The following is a 23,470-nucleotide window of genomic DNA, read 5'->3' as shown; positions in this document are numbered from 1 at the left end:
CAACCAACTCTGGTGCGTCCTTTGACGTACTTGCACGCACCTTCTCCAACTTCCCACTTAGGCTCCGGCCTGGTGCACCTTCCCGACCCCTACCACCTCTGCAGAATGGCCTGCCTCTTCCTCTGTCTGTTATTTTCAAAATGACCCTGTGACAAAATCCCTATAGAAGAGCAGTATTTGTGGAAGCAGATATATAGAACCCCTTAATCAGATTTTTTCGGGGGCAACTGGTATATCACACCAGTTGCAAATAGTTGTTCCAATGTCGTTTGTCCCTCTGTATAGTTACGGTATCTTAGCAGAACCACACACAAATGCTGCACAAAACAAATGCACTATATAGAAAATATATTCTAGGTATATCACACCCCTGCCTCAATCCAATTTTTTTGGGGGGCAACTGGTATATCACACCAGTTGCAATTAGTTGTTCCAATGTCGTTTGTCCCTCTGTATAGCTACGGTATCTCAGCAGAACCGCACACAAATGTTGCACAATACAAATGCACTATATAGAAATTATATTCTAGGTATATCGCACCCCTGCCTCAATCAGTTTTTTGGGGGGACAACTGGTATATCACACCAGTTCCATTTACTTGTTCCAATGTCGTTTGTGCCTCTGTATAGCTACGGTATCTCAGCAGAACCGCACACAAATGCTGCACAATACAAATGCACTATATAGAATTTATATTCTAGGTATATCGCACCCGTGTCACCGCCGGCCCTGGGAGAGATCTTAAGTTCAGATAGATGGAAGACAGATCTATCTGACAGATCTCTCTTGTTTTCATTGTTACTGACAGGTTTCCACCCCTTCGCAGATGCTGCTCATTATCAGTCAGGTTGCTCTTTATATGTTCTGCCTCTCACTTGTTTCCCTGCGGCTGATAGTTCTTCTGTGGAGTGCTCTGCTTGCATGGTGGTTCTCCTGTTCCAGTTGCTTCTCAAGCTAAGTCCTTTTCCCTTTTCTTCGTGTGTCTGACTAGGCCTCAGGGAGACACTAGCTCCTTCAGTTTGGAAGGAACCGGTTGCCACTTTCCCTGTTCCCAAAGCTGAGGGTTTAGTGTAATGTTTCAGCAGTCTCAGGTTCCTGTGCATGTGCATTTCTACCTTTGAGATTTGCACATGTTGTTAGCAGCTTAGGGAGAGAATCACTGATTGCTAGGAGGTGACCTGTTTGTTCCCTAAGTTTGGGGCCTAGTCTGTTGTTGTTTTGTTGTGGTTCCCTTTGGTTGTCTTTCCTTCCCCGTACTACCAGTGACACCCTGCCTCAATCAGTTTTTTAGGGGGGCAACTGGGATATCACACCAGTTGCATTTATTTGTTCCAATGTCGTTTGTCCATCTGTATAGCTATGGTATCTCAGCAGAACAGCCCACAAATGCTGCACAATACAAATGCACTATATAGAAATTATATTATAGGTATATTACACCCCTGCCTCAATCAGATTTTTTTTGGGGGCAACAGGTATATTACACCAGTTGCATTTAGTGGTTCCAATGGCGTTTGTCCCTCTGTATAGCTGTGGTATCTCAGCAGAACCGCACACAAATGCTGCACAATACAAATTTAATATATAGAAATTATATTCTAGGTATGTCGTACCCCTGCCTTAATCAGTTATTTTGGGGGGCAATTAGTATATCACACCAGTTTCAATTAGTTATTCCAATGTCATTTTTCCCTCTGTATAGCTATATTATCTCAGCAGAACTGCACTCAAATGCTGCACAATACAAATGCACTATATAGAAATTATATTCTAGGTATATCACACCCCTGCCTCAATCAGATTTTTTGTGGGGCAACTGGTATATCACACCAGTTGCGATTAGTTGTTCCAATGTCGTTTGTCCCTCTATATAGCTACGGTATCTCAGCAGAACTTCACACAAATGCTGCACTATACAGAAATTATATTATAGGTATATCACACCCCTTCCTCAGATTTTTTTTTAGGGGGCAACTTGTATATCACACCAGTTGCAGTTAGTTGTTCCAATGTCATTTGTCCCTCTGTATAGCTACAGTATCTCAGCAGAACCGCACAGAAATGCTGCACAATACAAATGCACTATATAGAAATTATATTATAGGTATATCACACTCCTGCCTCAATCATATCTTTTTTGGGGCAACTGGTATATCACACCAGTTGCAATTAGTTGCTCTAATGGCGTTTGTCCCCCTGTATAGCTGCGGTATCTCAGCAGAACCGCACACAAATGCTGCACAATACAAATGCAATATATGAAAAGTACATTATAGGTATATCACACCCCTGCCTCAATCAGATTTTTGGGGGGGCAACTGGTATATCACACCAGTTCCAATTAATTGTTCCAATGACGTTTGTCCCTCTATATAGCAAGGTTCGATAAGGGACATTAGGTTGGCAGAGGTTTCCTTAGTTAAGAAATATATTAAAGGGGCAGACAGGATCCGTCCTGGCCACTTTGTCAGGGTGCCCCCATGGGATTTAAATTTAGTTATTTGTGTTCTTGCCAGGGAAAATGTTGAACTTTTGGAAGATATTTCCTTAAGGTTACTAAAGACAGCCTTTTTGGTGACTATTTTCACAGTAAGAAGAATTGGGGAAATACAGGCTCTTTCTTGTAGACCTCCTTATTTGACAGTCCTAGATGATAGGATTATTTTGAAATATTCTCCATCCTTCCTTCCAAATGTTTTTTATTCAAAGTTCCATTGTCAGCAGGAGATAGTACTACCTTCCTTCTGTCCCTCGCCATCTTCAGAACAGGAACAGAGATTTCATTATCGGGACGTGAGAAGATGTCTACTTGCCTACCTGGAAGCTGCTAAGAGCATAAGATCAGATAATCTCTTAGTGCAGTTTCAGGGGAAGAACAAAGGACTGGCAGCTTCTAAGGCTTCCATAACCCGCTGGAATCATTTGACTATCTTGCGCTGTTATAAGGAAAAACAGATCTCCCCTACCATAGGACTCAAAGCACACTCAACTAGAACTGTTTCAATATCTTGGGCTGAGAGAAGAGCGTCTTCTGTAAACCAGATCTACAGGGCCGCTACATGGTCATATGTATTTCTTTAAACATTATAAGGCTCCATTCACACGTCAGTATTTTTACCTTTCCAGATAAATGTTCCCTTTTTTTGCAGATCTGTTTTTCAGTACAACCTTCCTTTTTTTTTACTAAAGTGCTTCTGAATCCGTTCCGTGTTTCCGTTATTCCGTTTTATTTTTCCATCCATTTTCCTGTCAACGGATCCGCAAAATTGGATGACATTCGGATGGTTTTGTGCATGTCATCCGCATTTCTGCGGATCCATTGACTTGAATGGACAACGGACCCGAAAAACGGACAGAAAGTAGGACAAGCTAAAAATTTGTTTAGGATCAGCGTACTCGAAAATAGGAAAACGGAACGGATTCCGTGATTCGGAAGGCACTATGATTGGTGTCCGCATTTTTGCAGAGGCAATTGAAATTAATGGATCCGAAAAAACAGAGTGTTATAACGGACGTGTGAATGGACCCTAAATGAGATGTTTTGACAAATCTGAATTTAGCATGTGGACGAAAGGTCATTTTGGCTATAGTCCCTCCTTAGGAAGATTTTCAGAGAATGAAAAGCTATCAGTGCCGTTGGGACGGCGTTAGGGAAAGATGATTATTACTAAATTGAATTTCCCATAGCCTCGACAACGGCACTGGGGTTTTTCCCTCCCTCTTTTTTGTTAAATTTTGACTGAATTAAGTAATTGTTTCTTTTGTCTTTGCTGTTTATATCATATTCTAAATATCTTGTTGAGGCATTTCGGTCTTCTCTGTTATTAACTGGAGCAGGTTGGAGGAGGTATCTTTTTATTTGGGGCTCCTTATTGTTTCCTGTCCTCGGGAGGCAGGATAATCCTCCTATCAGTGCCGTTAGGGCTACAGGAAATCCAATTACCGGTAAGTAATTATCATCTTTTTTGACAGCTAAGTTGCAGTCTCATTTAAGATTTCTTATGGCTGCTACCATATTCAGACTCTGTGGTCCAGCAGAACAAAATTTCACTGTGCAAATGACAGTTTGGTTCAGTAGGAGGAGAGGGATTGTGTGTTACCTCCAAAGTAGACGGTGGTTATAGATTTCTTCTTTTTTGTTTTTTGTCACTGTATAAAGGTAAGCCAGTGTATACCACTCTGAAACTGTTGGCTGAATGGTGGGCCTGTGACTACATTAAGTGTGAGTCCCAGAAACTGTCTCGGCGCACAGACCAAACCTTTCCTGCACTTATTTCTTTAGCAAACTACGGGTCCACAATATGCTGTTTGTGCACCGCAATCCGGATGCGGACCCATTCACTTGAATGGGTTCGCAATCTGGAAGGTTTACTGCGGAACAGAGGGTTTTCTGTTTGTGCCTCTGTACTAGGGCTGGGCGATATGGCCTAAAATGTATATCACAATATAATTATACAAATTACAAAACTTTGCAAGAAATTTTCATGATGTGTATTGTGTAGCAGATATTTTTCCAAAGAATGTAAAGATGAAGTGAACACAAACTTGTTTAAAATAAAGTGCTAAATGTAAAAAAAATAAACATAGCTTTTTTTTCCTGCTGTCCTGATTACTTATTTATATTGCACAAAAATAAAGCTGCACATATTTGAACTAAAAAACCTTCAAGTTCAACAGCGAACCTGTCATCAACTTTTTGCTGCCCATACTAATGGCAGAATAAAGTAGAAACAGGTGAGTTGATTTCATCGGTCTGTCGTTTTAAAGTTAAAAGTAAGTGTTTTCTGAGAACCAACATCACAATCATTGCAGACTGAGACGAGTCATAGTTATTGTCACGGTGGGGAAACCCCCACAGAACACCGATGGGAAGCGGGAATAAAGACTAAGCCTGGACACTGGGGTATGGGAGCTGGTCACCTCCTAGAACCACCCTAATCCTAGCCATGACTCCTAACCATATGAGTGGACCTAGATGGTAGGACGGCTCATACACCGGAACCTTGGACCCTGAGTCGCCCTAATGATCCCTGGAAATAATGTCAGGAACTAGAGACAACCTGTTCCTCCAAGATACGGATGAACAGGAGTCTCCCTCAGACCTAGAAACATGGAGAAATAACAGTGAGCAACAAACTAGAATCCATGCATATGTACCATGTATCCATGTAAAAAATTGCAAATTTCCAAGTTTCAATTTCTCTACTTCTATAATACATAGTAATACCTCCAAAAATAGTTATTACTATACATTCCCCATATGTCTACTTCATGTTTGGATCATTTTGGGAATGATATTTTATTTTTTTCGGGATGTTACAAGGCTTAGAAGTTTAGAAGCAAATCTTGAAATTTTTCAGAAATTTTCAAAAACCAAATTTTTAGGGACCAGTTCAGGTCTGAAGTCACTTTGCGAGGCTTACATAATAGAAACCACCCAAAAATGACCCCATTCTATAAACTACACCCCTCAAGGTATTCAAAACTGATTTTACAAACTTCGTTAACCCTTTAGTTGTTCCACAAGAATTAATAGAAAATAGAGATACAATTTCAAAATTTCCGTTTTTTAGCATATTTTCCATTTTAATAATTTTTTTTCCAGTTACAAAGCAAGGGTTAACAGCCAAACAAAACTCAATATTTATGGCCCTGATTCTGTAGTTTCCAGAAACACCCCATATGTGGTCGTAAACTGCTGTACGGGCACACGGCAGGGCGCAGAAAGAAAGGAACGCCATATGGTTTTTGGAAGGCAGATTTAGCTGGACTGTTTTTTTTGACACCATGTCCCATTTGAAGCTCCCCTGATGCAACCCTAGAGTAGAAACTCCAAAAAAGTGACCCCATTTTAGAAACTATGGGATAGGGTGGCAGTATTGTTGGTACTAGTTTAGGGTACATATGATTTTTGGTTGCTCTATATTACACGTTTTGTGAGGCAAGGTAACAAGAAATGGCTGTTTTGGCACCGTTTTTATTTTTTGTTATTTACAACATTCATCTGACAGGTTAGATCACGTGATATTTTTATAGACCAGGTTGTCACGGATGTGGCGATACCTAATATGTATACTTTTTTTATTTATGCAAGTTTTACACAATGATTTCTTTTTTGAAACCAAAAAAATCATGTTTTAGTGTTTGCATAGTCTGAGAGCCATAATTTTTTCAGTTTTTGGGCGATTACCTTGGGTAGGGTATGATTTTTGCGGGATGAGATGACAGTTTTTTTGGCACTATTTTGGGGTGCGTGTGACTTTGTGATCGCTTGCTATTACACTTTTTGTGATGTAAGGTGACAAAAAATTGTTTATTTAGCACAGTTTTTATTTTACATTTTTTACGGTGTTCATCTGAGGGGTTAGGTCATGTGATATTTTTATATAGAGAGGACGCGGCGATATCTAATATGTATACTTTTTTATGTAAGTTTTACACACTAATATTTTTGAAACAAAAAAAATCATGTTTTAGTGTCTCCATATTCTGAGAGCCATAGTTTTTTCACTTTCTGGGCGATTATCTTGGGTAGGATCTCATTTTTTGCGGGATGAGATGACAGTTTGGCACTATTTTGGGGTGCATATGACTTTTTGATCGCTCGCTATTACACTTTACTCTGATGTAAGGTAAAAAACTGGTTTATTTAGCACAGTTTTAATTTTTTATTTTTTTACGGTGTTCATCTGAGCGGTTAGGTCATGGGATATTTTTATATAGCCGGTCAATACGGAAGCGGCGATACCTAATATGTATTTTTATTTATGTAAGTTTTACACAATAACAGCTTTTTTAAAACAAAAAAATGATGTTTTAGTGTCTCCATATTCTGAGCCATAGTTTTTTTTATTTTGTGTGCGATTGTCTGAGGTAGGGGCTCATTTTTTGCAGATTGTTACTATTTTGGTGGGCAAACGCCTTTTTGATCGCTTGCTGTTGTACTTTTTGTGATGTAAGGTGACAAAAAATTGTTTATTTAGCACAGTTTTTATTTTTATATTTTTTACGGTGTTCATCTGAGGGGTTAGGTCATGTGATATGTTTATAGAGCCGGTTGATACGGACGCGGCGATACATAATATGTCTTTTTTTTCCCCCCTATTTTTTACCAATTTTTTTTTAACTTTATTGGGGGAAAATGACGTTTTTGTTTATTTTTACTTGAAACTTTAAATTTTTTTGGGTGGGAAACTTTTTTTAACTTTATTTTTTGTCTCACTTTGGGACTTCAACTTTTGGGGGTCTAATCCCTTTTACAATGCATTCCAATACTTCTGTATTGGAATGCATTGGCTGTATGAGTAATACAGTGTGTATTACTCATACAGCTTTAGGCCTGTGAGATCCAGGGGGCTGGATCTCACAGGCTCGCCACCGGAAGGCATCGCGCTGCCTTCCATGCCATCGGGTCCACCCTACAGCCGCATGGGGACCCGATGGCACCGCCGATCGCCGCCCACCGGATAAGGTAAAACTGCAAACCGCAGGTCTAAATTGACCTGCGGTTTGCGGCGATCGCCAATGCGGCGTTGTGACAGGATGCCCTCTGAATGATTTCAGCGGACATCCTGTTCCGATTAACCTCAGCCGCGCAGCAATGTAATTTTAAACTTAGGACGTACTGGTACGCCTAAGTCCTTAAGGGGTTAAAAAGCTGCCCAGACTTTGTTGACTCCTCTTGGTTTCTCTCTGGGCTTCTCCAGCAGCTCCTCTGCATGTGTGTGATGGTGGTGACTCTGTGGCAGACACAGCTTGCATCTCTAGCAGTGCCTGAATTTCTGCTGCTGCTTTTGTCAAGATGAGCTCTCTTTGGTCAGCAGCTATATATTTTTATATATATATATATATATATATATATATATGATCTGAAGCGTGGGTAGACAAAGGAGGCCATATCCAGGAGGTCATCAGTTGCAGGGTCTGAGTACTTCTCATTTAAATACTTGAGGATGGCTCTCTTCGTGTCCTTCGTCAGGTCTGTATCAATGTCATCATCAGCTAGAGGAAGAACTGTGTTGTTTAGAAGGTGGAGCACAGGTTGGACATACGACACACTCACATACTCTTCTCTAGACAGTGCATCTATGAACTCCAACAGCGGACTGAGGGTCTTGTTCATAAATTCTAACACATCAATGTCCTGCCAAGTTGGTACCAGGTGCCTGGTTTTTCTGTCTGCTTTCAGGACCTGTGATATGGCCTTCTCTTGTTCAAGCACCCGCTGAATCATCTGTTGTCGAGACCCCAATCTTGTTGGTGTTTCAGTGATGAGGCGGTGAGGAGGCAGGTTTATCTCAGCTGGGCATTAGCCATTTCTCTTTTCCTTTTCCAAGTGTAAGAAAAGGCACTCACTATTTTCTTGCATTTGCCAATTGCATGTTTAACACGGGCGTCTTTCACACTTCTCTCTAAGGACAAAATTGGAAGATATTATTTGTAGTGTCCCACTAGGTAGGGGTGGGCACTACACAAGGGTCAATTGGTGTGCGCGTTACTCCTACTCACAAGGAACAGAAATGTTATATTTAATTGTGCATTTAATGTATGTTCTAATGTGTTTTTATATGCAATGTTCCCCTGTATGATGCAATAGCAGGCCTAGTTGGGTGTAGTTAGACATCCCAGACACTAGAGGGAGATAGGGAGCCCCTAGTATAAATGTCCAGGCCTAGACAGGGAGAGTGTGTGCAGAGTCAGGAGTCTGAGAAGACAGAGGTTAGAAAGCCTTCTCCTGACATGCAGCTTGATAGCCCTGGCTGCTAGCCATGACCAGGAGGCTAGTGAGGAGATCTAGCCTGCCTGAAGCCAAGAGAGCCTTAGTTAGCTCTGAAGACACCCCAGTAGCAGGACAGAACCTCCTGGGAGAAACCCACAGTCATCCATCAGACAAGTAAGGAAATCCCAGGGAAAGATAAGTAACCCTGATAGGCAGATGCAGTAGAAAGTAAAGCAAGGATTTAATTAATACCAGAGGAAGAGATATTTACCAAGGATTTAAGCCACCCTTTAGGCATTCGGGCCTTGGGATAGAAAGCCAGACAGGAGTTCTAGAAAGGAACAGTGTACGCTATTTCTGAGGAAAGGTACAACCTGATTCTGAGTGCATTGTGGATTTACCCTCTGAGTATCTTGCATAATTAATACCTGCCATTTTGTGGAGTAAGCCTACTTGTGAAGCTGTGATTCTAAGAGACTGTGTTACCATCTGATGTACAAAGTTGGACTGTTTAGTAAAGCAACGTTTGGTTCATTATACTACCTGTGTACCTCACTTATTCCAACTATCAACCGGTGTGCCACCGTCAAAGGCACTGGCGTCACGAATCCAAAAGGGACCTTGCCCCAGGCACTCAAAATACCCGTAACATCCAGGGCACCTCATCCACCATCAGGCCTGGTCCCTACATACAGAGTGTGCCCCAGAGGAACCGTGTCTACCTCTCCTTCACTGCCACATGCCTGCCCAGGGTTCTCCAATACAGTGAGCAACCCTCGATTGCCCATAACCGTGACCTCACCTCGCTATACCCTGCAGGTCTGGCATGTTGCATATTTAGCACAGTCAACCCCTGCATAATGTTGAACTAGTCTAGGACTAAAAGAAATGTTTACCGAGGTGGAGCCTGTGGCGGAAGTCTTGTCCAGCCATTCATTTTTACTGCTTTCACTATATTTGCGCCATTGTCGGTGGTTATGCAGACTTGTAACTCTTCTTTAAGTCCGCATGACTCCAACGCTTCCTTTAATCCCTGAGATAGCAGTTCACCCATATGATCCTCGGGGAAATAAGCTGTCTGTAGGCATCTCCTGCACAACTTCCACTCTTCATTGATGAAGTGGACTGTGAGACTAATGTAAAGCTCCATTGTGCTACTCGACCACAAGTCCATAGAAGTTGCATAGTGTTTTATGTTTTCACTTGCTCGCATACTTTGTCATACAGTTTGGGCATTTCAGTTTGGCTAAAGTGTTTGCGGCTAGGTACCTCGTAACGTGGATCGAGTGTCTTAATCATGTTCTGAAAGCCGCTTTTCTCCACTGTAAGTAATGGCACCATGTCCTTACACAGGTACAGGGTAATGGCATTTATAATATCAATCCACTGCCGATTCTTTTTGTCATACGGGAGTGCCTTTTGAAAATGCTTTTAAAATATCAGTGTGCTGGTGTGTAGGGGCAGGGCCACCTTTTTTCTTTCCACTTGACTGACTGGGCGTTTGTAGAGGGCGCAGTTTTTGGCTATCTTCGTATTCCAAAACGTGCTTTGTTTTGAGGTGATAAAACAAATTAGTTGTATTCCCTGTCTTCGCTAATATTCTCGCCCGGCATAGTTTGCAGAATATATTTTTCTGCTCAACATCCGACTCCTTAAACCCAAACCAGGTCCATATGACCAACGTCGCACCGGTCTTCTTTACGAGCACCTCTTCCTCCTCCCCACGTGTAAGCTCCATGCTTTCGAGTCGACCAAAACAGGCACAACGGATGACATCTAGAGCTGCAGGAAACGATTATTTTAGCAATCACGTACTCTAATAAGAAAAACCTTCTTAAACTAACGTATTGCTAATTGCTTTATAATTTATTTATTTATTATTTCTTACAGACTGTGGTATAGCTAATTATCAGCCCCATGCCATTGGTATCATTATCCATGTCCCCAGCCAGCGCCATCGGCCCCCTGCCATTTCCATTTGCCATCATCCATGTCCCCAAGCCAGCGCCATCAGCCCAATGCCATTGCCATCATCATCCACGTCCCCCAGCTAGTGCCATCAGCCCCATGCCATTGCCATCATCATCCATGTTCCCCAGCCAGTGCCATCAGCCCCATGCCATTGCTATTTGCAATCATCCATGTCCCCCAGCCAGCGCCATCAGCCCCATGCCAAAGTCATCCTCCAACCCAACTGCCACCCCCCCCTACCCCCTAGGTAGATACGGGCCCCTGCTTATATACCTACCTTTTCTGCAGGATATGCGGCTGGCTGATGGAGTCCGCAGGAGACGAACCATGTCTTCTTCCCAGCATGCACTGGAAGGGACCTGATGTCACACACAGTGTCAGCCAACGCGCTAAAAATGTTAAAACGAAAGGCCCTGGCCGTGTCCCCCATCCAGCGCCATCAGCCTCATACCATTGCCATCATCTATGCCCCCCAGCCAGCGCCATCAGCCCCATGCCATTGCCATCATCATCCATGTCCTCAGCCTGTGCCATCAGTTCCATGTCATTGCCATCATCATTCATGTCCCCCAGCCAGCACCATCAGCCCCATACCATTGCCATTTACCATCATCCATGTCCCCCCCCCAGCCAGCGCCATCAGCCCCATGCCATTGCCATTTGCCATCATCCATGTCTCCCAGCCAGTGCCATCAGCCCCATGCCATTTGCCATCATCCATGTCCCCCGGCCAGCGCCATCAGCCCCATGCCATCATCATCCATGTCCCTCAGCCAGCGTCATCATCCCCATGCCATTGCCATTTACCATCATCCATGTCCCTCAGCCAGCGTCATCATCCCCATGCCATTGCCATTTACCATCATCCATGTCCCCCCCAGCCAGCGCCATCAGTCCCATGCCATTGCTATTTGCCATTATCCATGTCCCCCAGCCAGCACCATCAGCCCCATGCCATTGCCATCATCATCCATGTTCCCCAGCCAGTCCCATCAGCCCCATGCTATTGCCATCATCATCCATGTTCCCCAGCCAGTGCCATCAGCCCCATGCCATTACTATTTGCAATCATCCATGTCCCCCAGCCAGCACCATCAGCCCATTATGCCATAGTCCTCCTCCAACCCAACTGCCAACCCCCCTACACCCCGGGTAGATACGGGCCCCTGCTAATATACTTACCTTTCCTGCAGGATACGCGGCTGGCTGATGGAGTCCGCAGGAGACGAACCATTTCTTCTTCCCAGCATGCACTGGGAGGGACCTGATGTCACACACAGCGTCAGCCAGCACGCTAACAATGTGTGCACGAAAGGCCCTGGCCAGTGCAGTGCGGTGCCGAGTTGGGAGGCCACAAGCAGGGAGTGAGAAGCTTCTTCAATTCACTACCGCTTTGTGGTCATCTATCACGATATGGCGATATAGACAAAATCTAGATCGTTGCGCAAATTTATATTGTTTATATTGTATATTGTTTATATCACACCACTCCTACTCTGCACCACAAAAAAATTAGTGCATGCACTACTTTTTTTCATTGTAGACCGTTGTATGAATCCTACGTCCGCAGTGAATAGCTCCTGTGTCTGCATAAGACAACCCTACGGTCGGTGCCCATGCATTGCGGACAGCAATTTGCAGTCCGCAGCACGGGTTCGGCCAGCACCCGTTCGTATGCATGAGCCCTTAAACTGACAATTGTAAAAAAAAAATTCTTAAAATCTTTTCTTTCTTTAATTCAGTTGATAAATGGCAAATATAAGTGATAGGTTTTGTGACTAATAATATATATAGTATTTAATTACATATCTTTGTATTTTATTTTTAGACATGGCCCTCTACCAAATTTTTCATCTGTTATCTATGGCCTTAAAGAGACAGGAAAAGCTTTTGTAAGACGAAACTCTATTCATCTGAGAAAGGTATGTTTTGTTCCAGCAGATGCATTCTATCTTGGTCTCTGTTCACACATAAAGTCTATATTGCCATTTTGCCATGTACTGAAGCCAAATTGCCACCATTTTTGAACAATTGTGGCAAACACAGCAATTTAACTGTAAAGATAGAACATGGCCTCAATTTTTTTTTCTATAGTTATTCTATTTCTACAGTGTAATGTATTATAGAACTGTACACACTGTCCGATGAGCAGTCCTTTTACACTTCAAGGCTGGTTTCGCATATCTGAAAAATGGCACGTTTTCTGTGGCAGTTTTCATGGTGATATTACTTTTAATTCTATATTGAAATATAAAACAGCACATGCAATGCATTTTGATTAGTGGTGTTTTGTTTTTTGTTGCAGATGTGTTTTTTTTGTTGCAGTCTCATTTTAGATTCCTTATGGCTGCTGCAATATTCAGACTGCGGTTAGTGATGAGCGGGAGGTGCCATATTCGATTTCGCAATATTTCGCGAATATTCGAATGAATATTCGTGTTATATTCGTCGAAATCGAATATTCGTAATTATTCCAATTATCGCGAATAATATACGAATATATATTTTCGCGTATTGCGATTATTTATCTTGATAGTATAAGGCAACGTTCCTATGCTAATTGACAATGGCTAGGCTAATATGTGTATTTTACGAAATTTCGTGATTTGCTCTAACTTCGTCTCTTAGAATATTACGAATATTCTAAAAGACGAAGTTAGAGCAATATTACGAAATTTCGTAAAATACACATATAGATTGTAATTTAGCTAATATAGTGCTATAATCCCTTTTTTTTCCTCTATTTTTTTTTTGCCTCTTCTGAACTTAAGTTTTGTAAAATATGTACACTATTAAAAAATATTACTATAGCAGTATATTAGCTTAAATACAATCTATGTGTATTTTACGAAATTTCGTAATATTGCTCTAACTTCGTCTTTTAGAATATTCGTAATATTCTAAAAGACGAAGTTAGAGCAATATTAAGAACATTTGCAAAAGCCGAAATTGCGATGCGAGTAATATAATACGAAATAATCGCATGAAGATTTCAACTTAGCACAGCTATATTCCATATTAGGCTAGAATATGGAATATAGCAGTGCTAAGTTGAAATCTTCATGCGATTATTTCGTATTATATTACTCGCATCGCAATTTTGGCTTTTGCAAATGTTCTTAATATTGCTCTAATTTCGTCTTTTAGAATATTACGAATATTCTAAAAGACGAAGTTAGAGCAATATTACGAAATTTCTAAAAGACGAAGTTAGAGCAATATTACGAAATTTCGTAAAATACACATAGATTGTATTTAAGCTAATATACTGCTATAGTAATTTTTTTAATAGTGTACATATTTTACAAAACTTAAGTTCAGAAGAGGCAAAAAAAATTAGAGGAAAAAAAAGGGATTATAGCACTATATTAGCTAAATTACAATCTATATGTGTATTTTACGAAATTTCGTAATATTGGTCTAACTTCTTCTTTTAGAATATTCGTAATATTGCTCTATTAGGCTAGAATATGGAATATAGCAGTGCTAAATTGAAATCTTCATGCGATTATTTCGTGTTATATTACTCGCATCGCAATTTCGACTATTGCGAAATTTCGTAAAATACACATATAGATTAGATTGTAATTTAGCTAATATGGAATATAGCAGTAAGTTGAAAACGCCACTGACTGGAGCAGCCAGGAAGCCAGGAATCCAAAGGACAGGTAAGAACAACTTTAGAGAAGTGGGAAAGAAAAAAATATAATAATAAAAAAAAAAAAAAGAATATTCGAATTTGCGAATATATAGAATGATATTCTAAATATTTGCGAAATCTCGAAATTGCGATATTCGAGAAAAAAATTCGCAATTCGAATATTCGCGCTCAACACTAACTGCGGTCCAGCAGAACTGAATTTCACTGTGCAACCGACAGTTTGGTTCAGTAGGGGGAGCGGGATTGTATGTTACCTCCAAAGTAGACTGTGGTTATTGATTTCCTCTTTTGTTTTTTGTCACTGTATAAGGCCTCATGCACACGACCGTTCCGTTTTTTGTGGTCCGCAAAAAATGGAAGCCGCCCATGTGCCTTCCACAATTAGCGGAACGGAACGGGCGGCCCCTTGTAGAAATGCCTATTCTTGTCCGCCAAACGGACAAGAATAGGACATGCTAATTTTTTTTTACGGGGCCACGGAACGGTGCAATGGATGCGGACAGCACACGGAGTGCTGTCCGCATCTTTTGCGGACCCATTGTAGTGAATGGGTCCACACCTAAGCCTCAAAAACTGCGGCTCGGATGCGGACCCGAAAAACGGTTGTGTGCATGAGGCCTAAAGGTAAGCCAGTGTATTCCAATCTGACACTGTCGGCTGAATGGGAGGCTTGTGAGTCCCAAGAACTGTCTCAGCGCACAGACCAAACATTTCCTGCACTTATTTCTTGCCTTCTGCCCTACACTGTTCATTGTTTGTGAATTGACTGATCAAGTTTGTACATAGCCCATTGTAGTCTTTGGGGGGTGGAGTACAAGCTGTTGAGGCAGCAGAGAAGGGACATATGGCTGCAGTGATTTATCTCACCCCAGAGCTGGTTTATCAGGTGAAAAATTCCCATGCGCTCAATGTTGCAGCCACATCGAGTCTCTGTGCCCCCTGTAAGTAAGACTTCCATGAATGGATTTGATCTGTCAGATCAGAGGCAGTGATCAGGGCAGGGGTAGGAAATTTACTATGGAATTGTGAAACAAAAAAAGATAACCCCTTTAATGTAGCAACCTAATCAAAGCCATCTGAATTGGGCCTAATTAGCATTTCCACTGTACAACTCACCAGTCAAACCCTATGTAAAGTGTACAAATAATAATAAACCTGAACCACACTCTCATCTAGCCATATAAGGGCTTATTTTTGAGGGACATGCTGTAAATTTTAATGGCACTTTAGCTTGCATTGGAAAACATAAAAAAAAAATCTGTGGGCTGAAGTTGGAAAAAGGAAATGCAATTCTGCCTTTTTTATTTGAGGTTTTATTTTTAATGGTTCAGACATTTTGGACACGGCAATACAAATTATGTTTGTGTATTACTTATTTATTATTATTATTTTTTTATTTTTTTATGTAGAATTGGAAAGGTAACTTGAATTTTTAATATTCGAATAAGTTTTTTTAAACTCCATTTTTTTTCTGTAATTTTTTTTGGGCCCCGTAGGAACATGCAACCCTCTGTTTACTCACAAGACAGCAAGCTGTAATAGCAACTGATTGAAGCACCACAATTTTACTCCAAAAGCTCTCTCCCTCTAACTGTACAAATGTTATCCTTGCTATTGATTGTGGCATCTGAGTGGTTAAATGACCGGAATTGGAGACCTCTCCAATCCTAATCATTGTGGCCAGGTGTAATTCATATTAGATTACACAGTCGTCACCTGCTGTATATGAAGCGGGCATTACTTGTGAGCCTGCTCCACATATTTACAGCAGAAACAATATTTACGGCATGGTGCACATAAAGGTTAAATGCAACTTTCGGTTCATTACACCTTTTTCTATAAACCTAATTTGTATATATAAAGTGTGTGATATTATTTCCTCATTACATTTTTGCTATTTCCACTTCGGTTAATACATACCGTAGAAGTAGTCAGGAATCAGTTTGTAATATATATATATATATATATATAAAAAAATAAAAAAATAAAAATACAGGCGGCACCACCCTTAGTATGTGGGTGCAAAATCCAAGGACGGCAGCAGGTGCTTACCCCACGTTTGTAGATACAAAAAATTGGACTGCACTTCCAGCAATTCGTGAAGAAAATCTGAGTTTATTCACCCATCTTTTTGCCACAAGATGGGTGAATAAACTCAGATTTTCTTCACGAATTGCTGGAAGTGCAGTCCAATTTTTTGTATCTATATATATATATATATATATATATATATATATATTATTTTTTTTCTATCTTTAGGCCTCATGCACACGGCCGTGTGCTGTCCGCATCCGTTGCTCCGTTCTGTGGCCTCGCAAAAAAAATATAACCTGTCCTATTCTTGTCCATTTTGCGGACAAGAATAGGCAGTTATATCAATGGCTGTCCGTGCCGTCCCGCAATTTGCGAAACGCACACAGACTCTATCAGTGTTCTGCGGATCCGCAATTTGCGGACCGCAAAACACACAAAGGTCGTGTGCATGTAGCCTAAGGCCCCCTGCACACGAACGTGTGCACCCCGTGGTCGTGCTGCGGTCTGTGGAGCATCCACAGCGGATCGCGGACCCATTCACTTGAATGGGTCGGCGATCTGGCCGTTCCGCAAAAAGATAGGACATGTTCTATCTTTTTGTGGAACGGAAGTACGGGACAAAACCCCACGGAAGCACTCCGTAGTGCTTCCGTAGGGTTCCGTTCTGTGCTTCCGTTCCGCACCATTCCGCATCTCCGGATTTGCGGACCCATTCAAGTAAATGCGGAATGCCCACGGAACGGCACCCGTGTATTGCGGATCCGCAAATACGGCAACGGGGTGCATACGTTTGTGTGCAGGGGGCCTTAGTCTGAGTGTACTGCTATGATGCTATGAATTGGGCAGTGGGTCTGTGTGGCAGACTTTTACTTTAATACCTATCCAACTAATGATGGTTATTATGTTTTATGGAAACTATTTGGACTATTATTAAGCTATAGGCACATTCACTGCAGTTGATTGTGAGAGATTCAGTAACCAAACTGCTTAAAGAGAACTACTTGCATTCTCCATGTAATAACAATTCAGGAGCATCGATTCCTATGACATTGCTGTGCCATTCCTTTATTATTTCTAGTAGATGTTTATGAATGAATTGCCAGCAGTCCGCAATCAAGGTCCTCCTAGGCATTACCCGTTTGGGGAGGCATTCTAAATAATGGTGAGCTGCTCACTACTACTTTATATGGACAGACTAACACACAGTGCTTATCCAGAGCTCCCAGTACGAAGAGCCAAGATTTAATATAAACCAGTGGTAAATAAAGTAAAATATTATTATTATAACATATACAAATAAAATATGGTACCTTACACCTCCTATATCAACATAGATAACGATATATCATCATAAAATACAATGATCGTATCAAAGAATATAGTACAGATTCGATGCATTGTGCTGCTTGACCTATCACATGACTTGATTGTCATGATAAACTTAGTGTCAATGACAAATATTTGGACAGTTCATAAATTGCAGGCTGTGAATTGTGTAGTAGCAGAATACAGTTGTAGGTGTACGGTATATAGATACGTCTTGCTGCAAATATGAGCACTGACTGTGTGAGTCTGCAGCATCTAGTGATGCATGCTGCACCTGTGCCATCATACGCGGAGGTAAGGGAAAACTGCTGCTTGTACGCCTGCCCAGGCTCTTATATATTCACAACTGGTCCAACTCCATCTCTCCTTGAGCTTGGCAGTGCCTCGGCTTTACCACTTGCTGGGTTCAGTGGTGCCACGATATAGCTGACATCTGCTGGATACAATAGATGCGTTGGTGCGCCTGGTGAGAATGCCTTGCATCTGTATGACAGCACAATAAACTCTTAGTACCTTGGCTTTACTGCTTGCTGGGTGCAGTAGTGCTACAATATAGCTGACAACTGCAGGATATGTAGGAAAACCGAGGGCTGGGCTCACAGGTACAGAGGGTGCCACACAGACAACAGTCCTTTCCCAGCAGTTGAGTTTACTGAACAATGTAGAGAACAAGAAGCTGAGAATATATAAAACAGATTGGAACACAGAGAATAAACCAACAGTAAATGTAACACGGTCTGTCTCACAATAAACCAGTAAATGTGATGTTTTCCCCAAAGTCCATTAAGCAGCCTAGCTGCACTTGTATGTTCCTGGACGAGTTCCTCATTAGGGTGCACCCTAAGTGTTGCGCAATACTATATGTAATCCACAGGGAAATTACGTCTGTCTCTTGTAACTTTAATCCTTACTCCAGCTCACAGCATATACCACCCTATGAGCAGCCAGTGAGATAGGAAGGTGTCAGCGTATGAGTCCCTTAGGGCTATGCATTAGCTTGCAGCCCGTACACCGCAATGTAACTGTACTCGGAGCATTATTGTATGTCAAAATGTAACTTCAACAGTGTGGTGCAATGTGACACGGCAAAGCCGCACTTACAGTTCCTTCATCAGGTTCTTGGTGCTTTTTCTTAATTCCTGGTCCACTCCAGAACTGGATCCTACAGAAACGACACTCCTGGGGTCATCGCTGCAAACCTCCCCTTCGAGCTGTCGCCAGTCTCCCCCTTGAGCCAGTCCATGCCCTTCCAGATTCAGCAGAGATCTCCTGGTCTCCAGCACCCAGCACAGCCTCTGTCTGCTTACTTCCTGCTTCCCCAGGAACCTCCTCCCCTCTGCACAGGGAGAGTATGATGCAATAAGCCATTTGCTACGTGCAGTGTCAAACCTGCATATTCAGTTTGCTATCACACTTGTAAGGGCCCAAAACAGCCCAAACATTAGCTATTTACCAACTTTGCTAAATAAATAGGTTATTAGTATTCCTCTGATAGGCAGCTCCAATGTAGACTTTTATTATCTTATCCTTTTCTGCCATCTACTGATCTTCCTATATATCCAAAAAATAAATAAGGGGGTGATTCACTAACCAGAAAGAAATACACCTATATTAGGCATACTTCTAGCGCACATTGCAGCACAAAGGTAGGAAGCTAGGAAGCTGTCTTACATTTATAATTGGCGATGGATCCGCCAAAGTTATGTAGAGGTGGGTGCCTCTACATCACTCCGGGGGATCCATTGCCAGCTATAGGGCATATTGAAACCGGTGTTTAAATTGCTGGTCTTAATAAATGACCCCCCCTTCCCCCATAAGTCTCTAGTTAAAGTGGTGAAGTGAAAATAAAAATACAATTATTATTCAGGCTAGCTGAGTTTTGGGGTACCTGACCCCTCCTCTGTAGTATAGAATTGTTATTACATGGGGAATACAAGTAGCTACCAGAACACTTGCCAGGAGAGGTGACAAGGTTCAAAGTTGAGATTACACCGTAAACACATCTTGGTAGTCATATTATTCAGTAACCAGTTTTTATTTAGGTTGTAAGGAGAAGATCAAGATTGGCTGATCAGTATATAGCTATTCAACATCGACAAGACCAGGTACCATTACCCACTCAGCCTGGTCAGGATGGGAACAACTATACAAGAAAAGAAGCACAAAGAATAATTCAGTGGATGAAGGAGAACCGGTACTTACTACACCATCTATACATTCTCTTTGATTGCTAATATAAACTTTTCCAGAGTGTCTGATTTCCTTATTTTCAGGCAGGAGTTCATCCAAAGCAAGAATGGAATTGTAATTAAGTCAGGCTATGATCTCACAGATGGTCGGATAAGATTTCCCCTGCAAGTCAATGAACCTAAGACTGTGACTGTTTCTATTGACAATACATCTGATGAAGCCGTGACATTTGTCCAGTACAAACTTCTGCGTAAGATGCGGGTGTTTTCACTTCAAGATGAACAACAGATATCTGCTGTCAATACTAAAATTTTGAATCCAGGTAAAGCAAAGTTCTATAGCAAAATACACCTAAATATTAAATAATGCAAGCAGAATTTTTCCCCACCAAAATAACTGGCCCTTAAAAATCTGAATTTTCCTGTAATGCAGTGGCACACACAAAAGCCTATGGGCACATACTGTACAACAGTATGGCTCACATTTTTGCGTTATTTTTTTTTCTTGGAAAAAATTCTTCTGTAATACAGGCCCCATATGTGAGCAAAAAACTGTGGGCATTTGGGGAGCACATTGAGTAAGACCTGCGTTTTAGGCACTGGTCTTAATAAGCTTCTGCGCTGGCAGTGGGTCCACCGAAGTTATGTAGAGGCGCCAGCCATGGGCGGACTGGAAACTTAAAGAGGCCCTCGAAAAAATACTAAAAGTGGCTCTGTTTTGTAGTTGGGTCCAAATTGATGGCACATTATACCACCCCGGCAGAGCCAAATACCACAATCCATCACAAAATACTGCTGGCAGCACAAAAAACATCCCTGAAAATGTCCACTGGCAAATTTCCCTTCAAGGTTTATGGCCAATCCAACCCTGGCGCCAGCTCTTCGGTATATCCACTGCCGATTCTAAATGTAAGACTGCTTCCTTGCTGTCTTTTATATTTAAACCAAGCGTACAAAATGATGAATGAGACAGCCCGTCCCCACCCACACCACTCCCCCTTTTCTAAGAGCTGACGTGAGTGGGGAAGTCGCGGATTCTGCCGCAACTTGGCGTGCAACAGAATTTGAGCCAGATACACACCACAAAAGTGGCATATGTCTGTTCGTAAACTACCCCCTTGGTTTTTACTGGTAAAATATGTTGAACACCTGCAAAATGATGCACACAACCAAAAACATGTGCTGCTAAACCACACACGTTTGTGGAAAAACTGCATGATATTGTAGTTTTCTTTTCCTAGGAAGGGGCACAACAGCCATAATTTGTTTTTTTAAAGGGGTTGACCACTTTCTGGCTACTTTTGATCAATGTGTTTGTAAGATAACTATATGACGCTTACTACTATAGCCTTTGTTGATATTCTGCATCATTTTCTGTATTTCATAAGGTATGTCCCCTTGTTTGGCAAGTCTTTTGTTCTTTTGATGTTTGAAAATTTAAATACCGGATCCGTTATTCCGTCTGAAACCGGATGATAACAGATGAGGTCCTGTCTGTGGCAGGCGCCGCACTATGAAGTGCCTTTTGCGCTGTTGCATTAGAAGAATTTTGATATCTCTGACTTTTTAGTCTAACCAGACTGTCTATTACTCTGTAATTCCTCTAGTGCTGTTCTATGGAAACAGAAGGTTTAGGGTCCATTCACACGTCCACAATTTCATTCCGCATTTTGCAGAACGGAATTGCGGACCCATTCACTTCTATGGGGCAGCACGATGATATCTCTGTGCTGCCCGGATGTGCTGCCCGCACTTCCGGGACCGCAATTCCATTCCTGAAAAAAATAGAACATGTCCTATTCTTGTCTGCGAAGGTTCTCATTTATCCAGGTCATGGTATATCTGTAAAGAATAAATCAAGGCAACTGGACTTACTGTAGATTTCTTGAAAGCGTTTCCCTCTTTCTTCCAATGAGCTTTCTCAATTCTGAGTGACTGTGCAAGAATTCTCTGGGAATAAATATGTAACTGAATCAACATCTGGTAATTATACCCAGCATGGGGTCAGAAGTCATTATACCCAGCATGGGGTCAAAGCTGTTGATTCCATTATCCTAGTTGGAGTCAGTAGGTGATCATATCCTCCCAGAAAAAGGTGTCAAGACAGCATTGTATGTGGCAGACATATGGAGGAAGTAGAAAGGAAAGCCCTGACCACTTTCATGGGAATTACACTGAGTCATTGGTTCAGATATGTGGATGACACTTGGGTTAAAATTCATAAACAAGAGTTACAGGCTTTCACCGACCACATCAACTCAGTGGATCATAACATCACTTTCACGCGGGAAGATATGCAGAACAACAAACTAGCGTTTCTGGACTGTCTTATAACAGTGGAAGAGGGAAGGAACCTGGAAATAGAGGTCTATCGAAAACCAACACACACAGACCAGTACCTGCTATTTGATTCCCACCATCCGCTAGACCACAAACTCTGAGTCATCCAAACTCTACACCACCGGGCAGAGAAAATCCCCACCAGCACAGAGGTCAAGGCGAAGGAATTCAAACACCTCAGAGGGGCACTTAAAACTTGTGGGTATCCAAATTGGGCCTTTGTCAAAACAGAAGGAAGGAAAAGAAAGAGCACCAAGACTAATAGTGAGGGCGAGAAGCATGACAGACACAAGAATATGGTTATCCCATATGTAGCTGGGGTGTCTGAGAAACTCAAAAGGATTTTTAATAAACATCACATCCCTGTCTGCTTTAAACCCAGCAACACACTGAGGCAATAACTGGTTCACCCAAAAGACCCAACGCCTAAACACAAGATGGACAACATTGTGTACGCAGTCCAGTGCAATGAGGAATGCTCAGAACTGTATATCGGCAAAACAAAACAACAACCACATCAGCGTATGGCTCAGCATAGAAGAGTCAAAACCTCTGGTCAAGATTCAGCCGTGTACTTACATCTAAAAGAAACAGGTCACACCTTTGAAGACAGTCAAGTACGTGTTTTGGATAAGGAGACCGACTGGTACAAACGAGGTGTGAAGGAGGCCATCTACATAAAAAAGGAGAAGCCAAGCTTGAATAGAGGCAGGGGAGTTAGACATCTATTGTCTGCCACATACAATGCTGTCTTGACACCTTTTTTCTGGGAGGTCATTATCACCTACTGACTCAAATTAGGATAATGGAATCAACACCTTTGACCCAATGCTGGGTATAATGACCTCTGACCCCATGCTGGGTATAATTACCAGATGTTGATTCAGTTACATATTTATTACCAGAGAATTCTTGTACAGCCACTCCGAACTGAGAAAGCTTGTTGGAAGAACGAGTGAAACATTTTCAAGAAATCTACAGTAAGTCCAGTGGCCTTGATTTATTCTTTACAGATATGTCCTATTCTTGTCCTATTCTATTAGTGCCGTTCCGCACATTGCCGCTGTCCGTGTTTTGTGGATCCGCAAAACACACACGGATGTGTGAATGGACCCTTAAAGAGCACACCAAATGCTTGAAATAACTTCTTTATTAACTTTTCTTCATGTATAACACTTCCGCCTCCGCAGCAGATAGTCCATGTACAAAACACGTGTTGAATAAAGTAT

The 23,470-nt window shown here is 41.7% G+C and overlaps 1 protein-coding gene across 1 annotated transcript in view; it reads left to right on the top strand.

Moving 5' to 3' along the window:
* LOC122932196 (putative helicase MOV-10) overlaps nucleotides 1-23,470 on the top strand; it is a 174,900-nt gene that overhangs the window by 42,781 nt on the left and 108,649 nt on the right. The window contains exons 2-4 of the mRNA XM_044286474.1: nucleotides 12,520-12,613; nucleotides 19,755-19,906; nucleotides 19,986-20,224. Of these exons, the coding sequence (XP_044142409.1) occupies nucleotides 12,520-12,613; nucleotides 19,755-19,906; nucleotides 19,986-20,224 (485 nt within the window). The remainder of the gene's footprint in view (nucleotides 1-12,519; nucleotides 12,614-19,754; nucleotides 19,907-19,985; nucleotides 20,225-23,470) is intronic.

The sequence above is a fragment of the Bufo gargarizans genome, chromosome 3 (assembly GCF_014858855.1).
Source record: "Bufo gargarizans isolate SCDJY-AF-19 chromosome 3, ASM1485885v1, whole genome shotgun sequence".
NCBI classification, from domain to species: Eukaryota; Metazoa; Chordata; class Amphibia; order Anura; family Bufonidae; genus Bufo; species Bufo gargarizans.
Note: the sequence above shows the minus strand (reverse complement) of the source record. Positions and strands in the feature narration are given on the sequence as shown.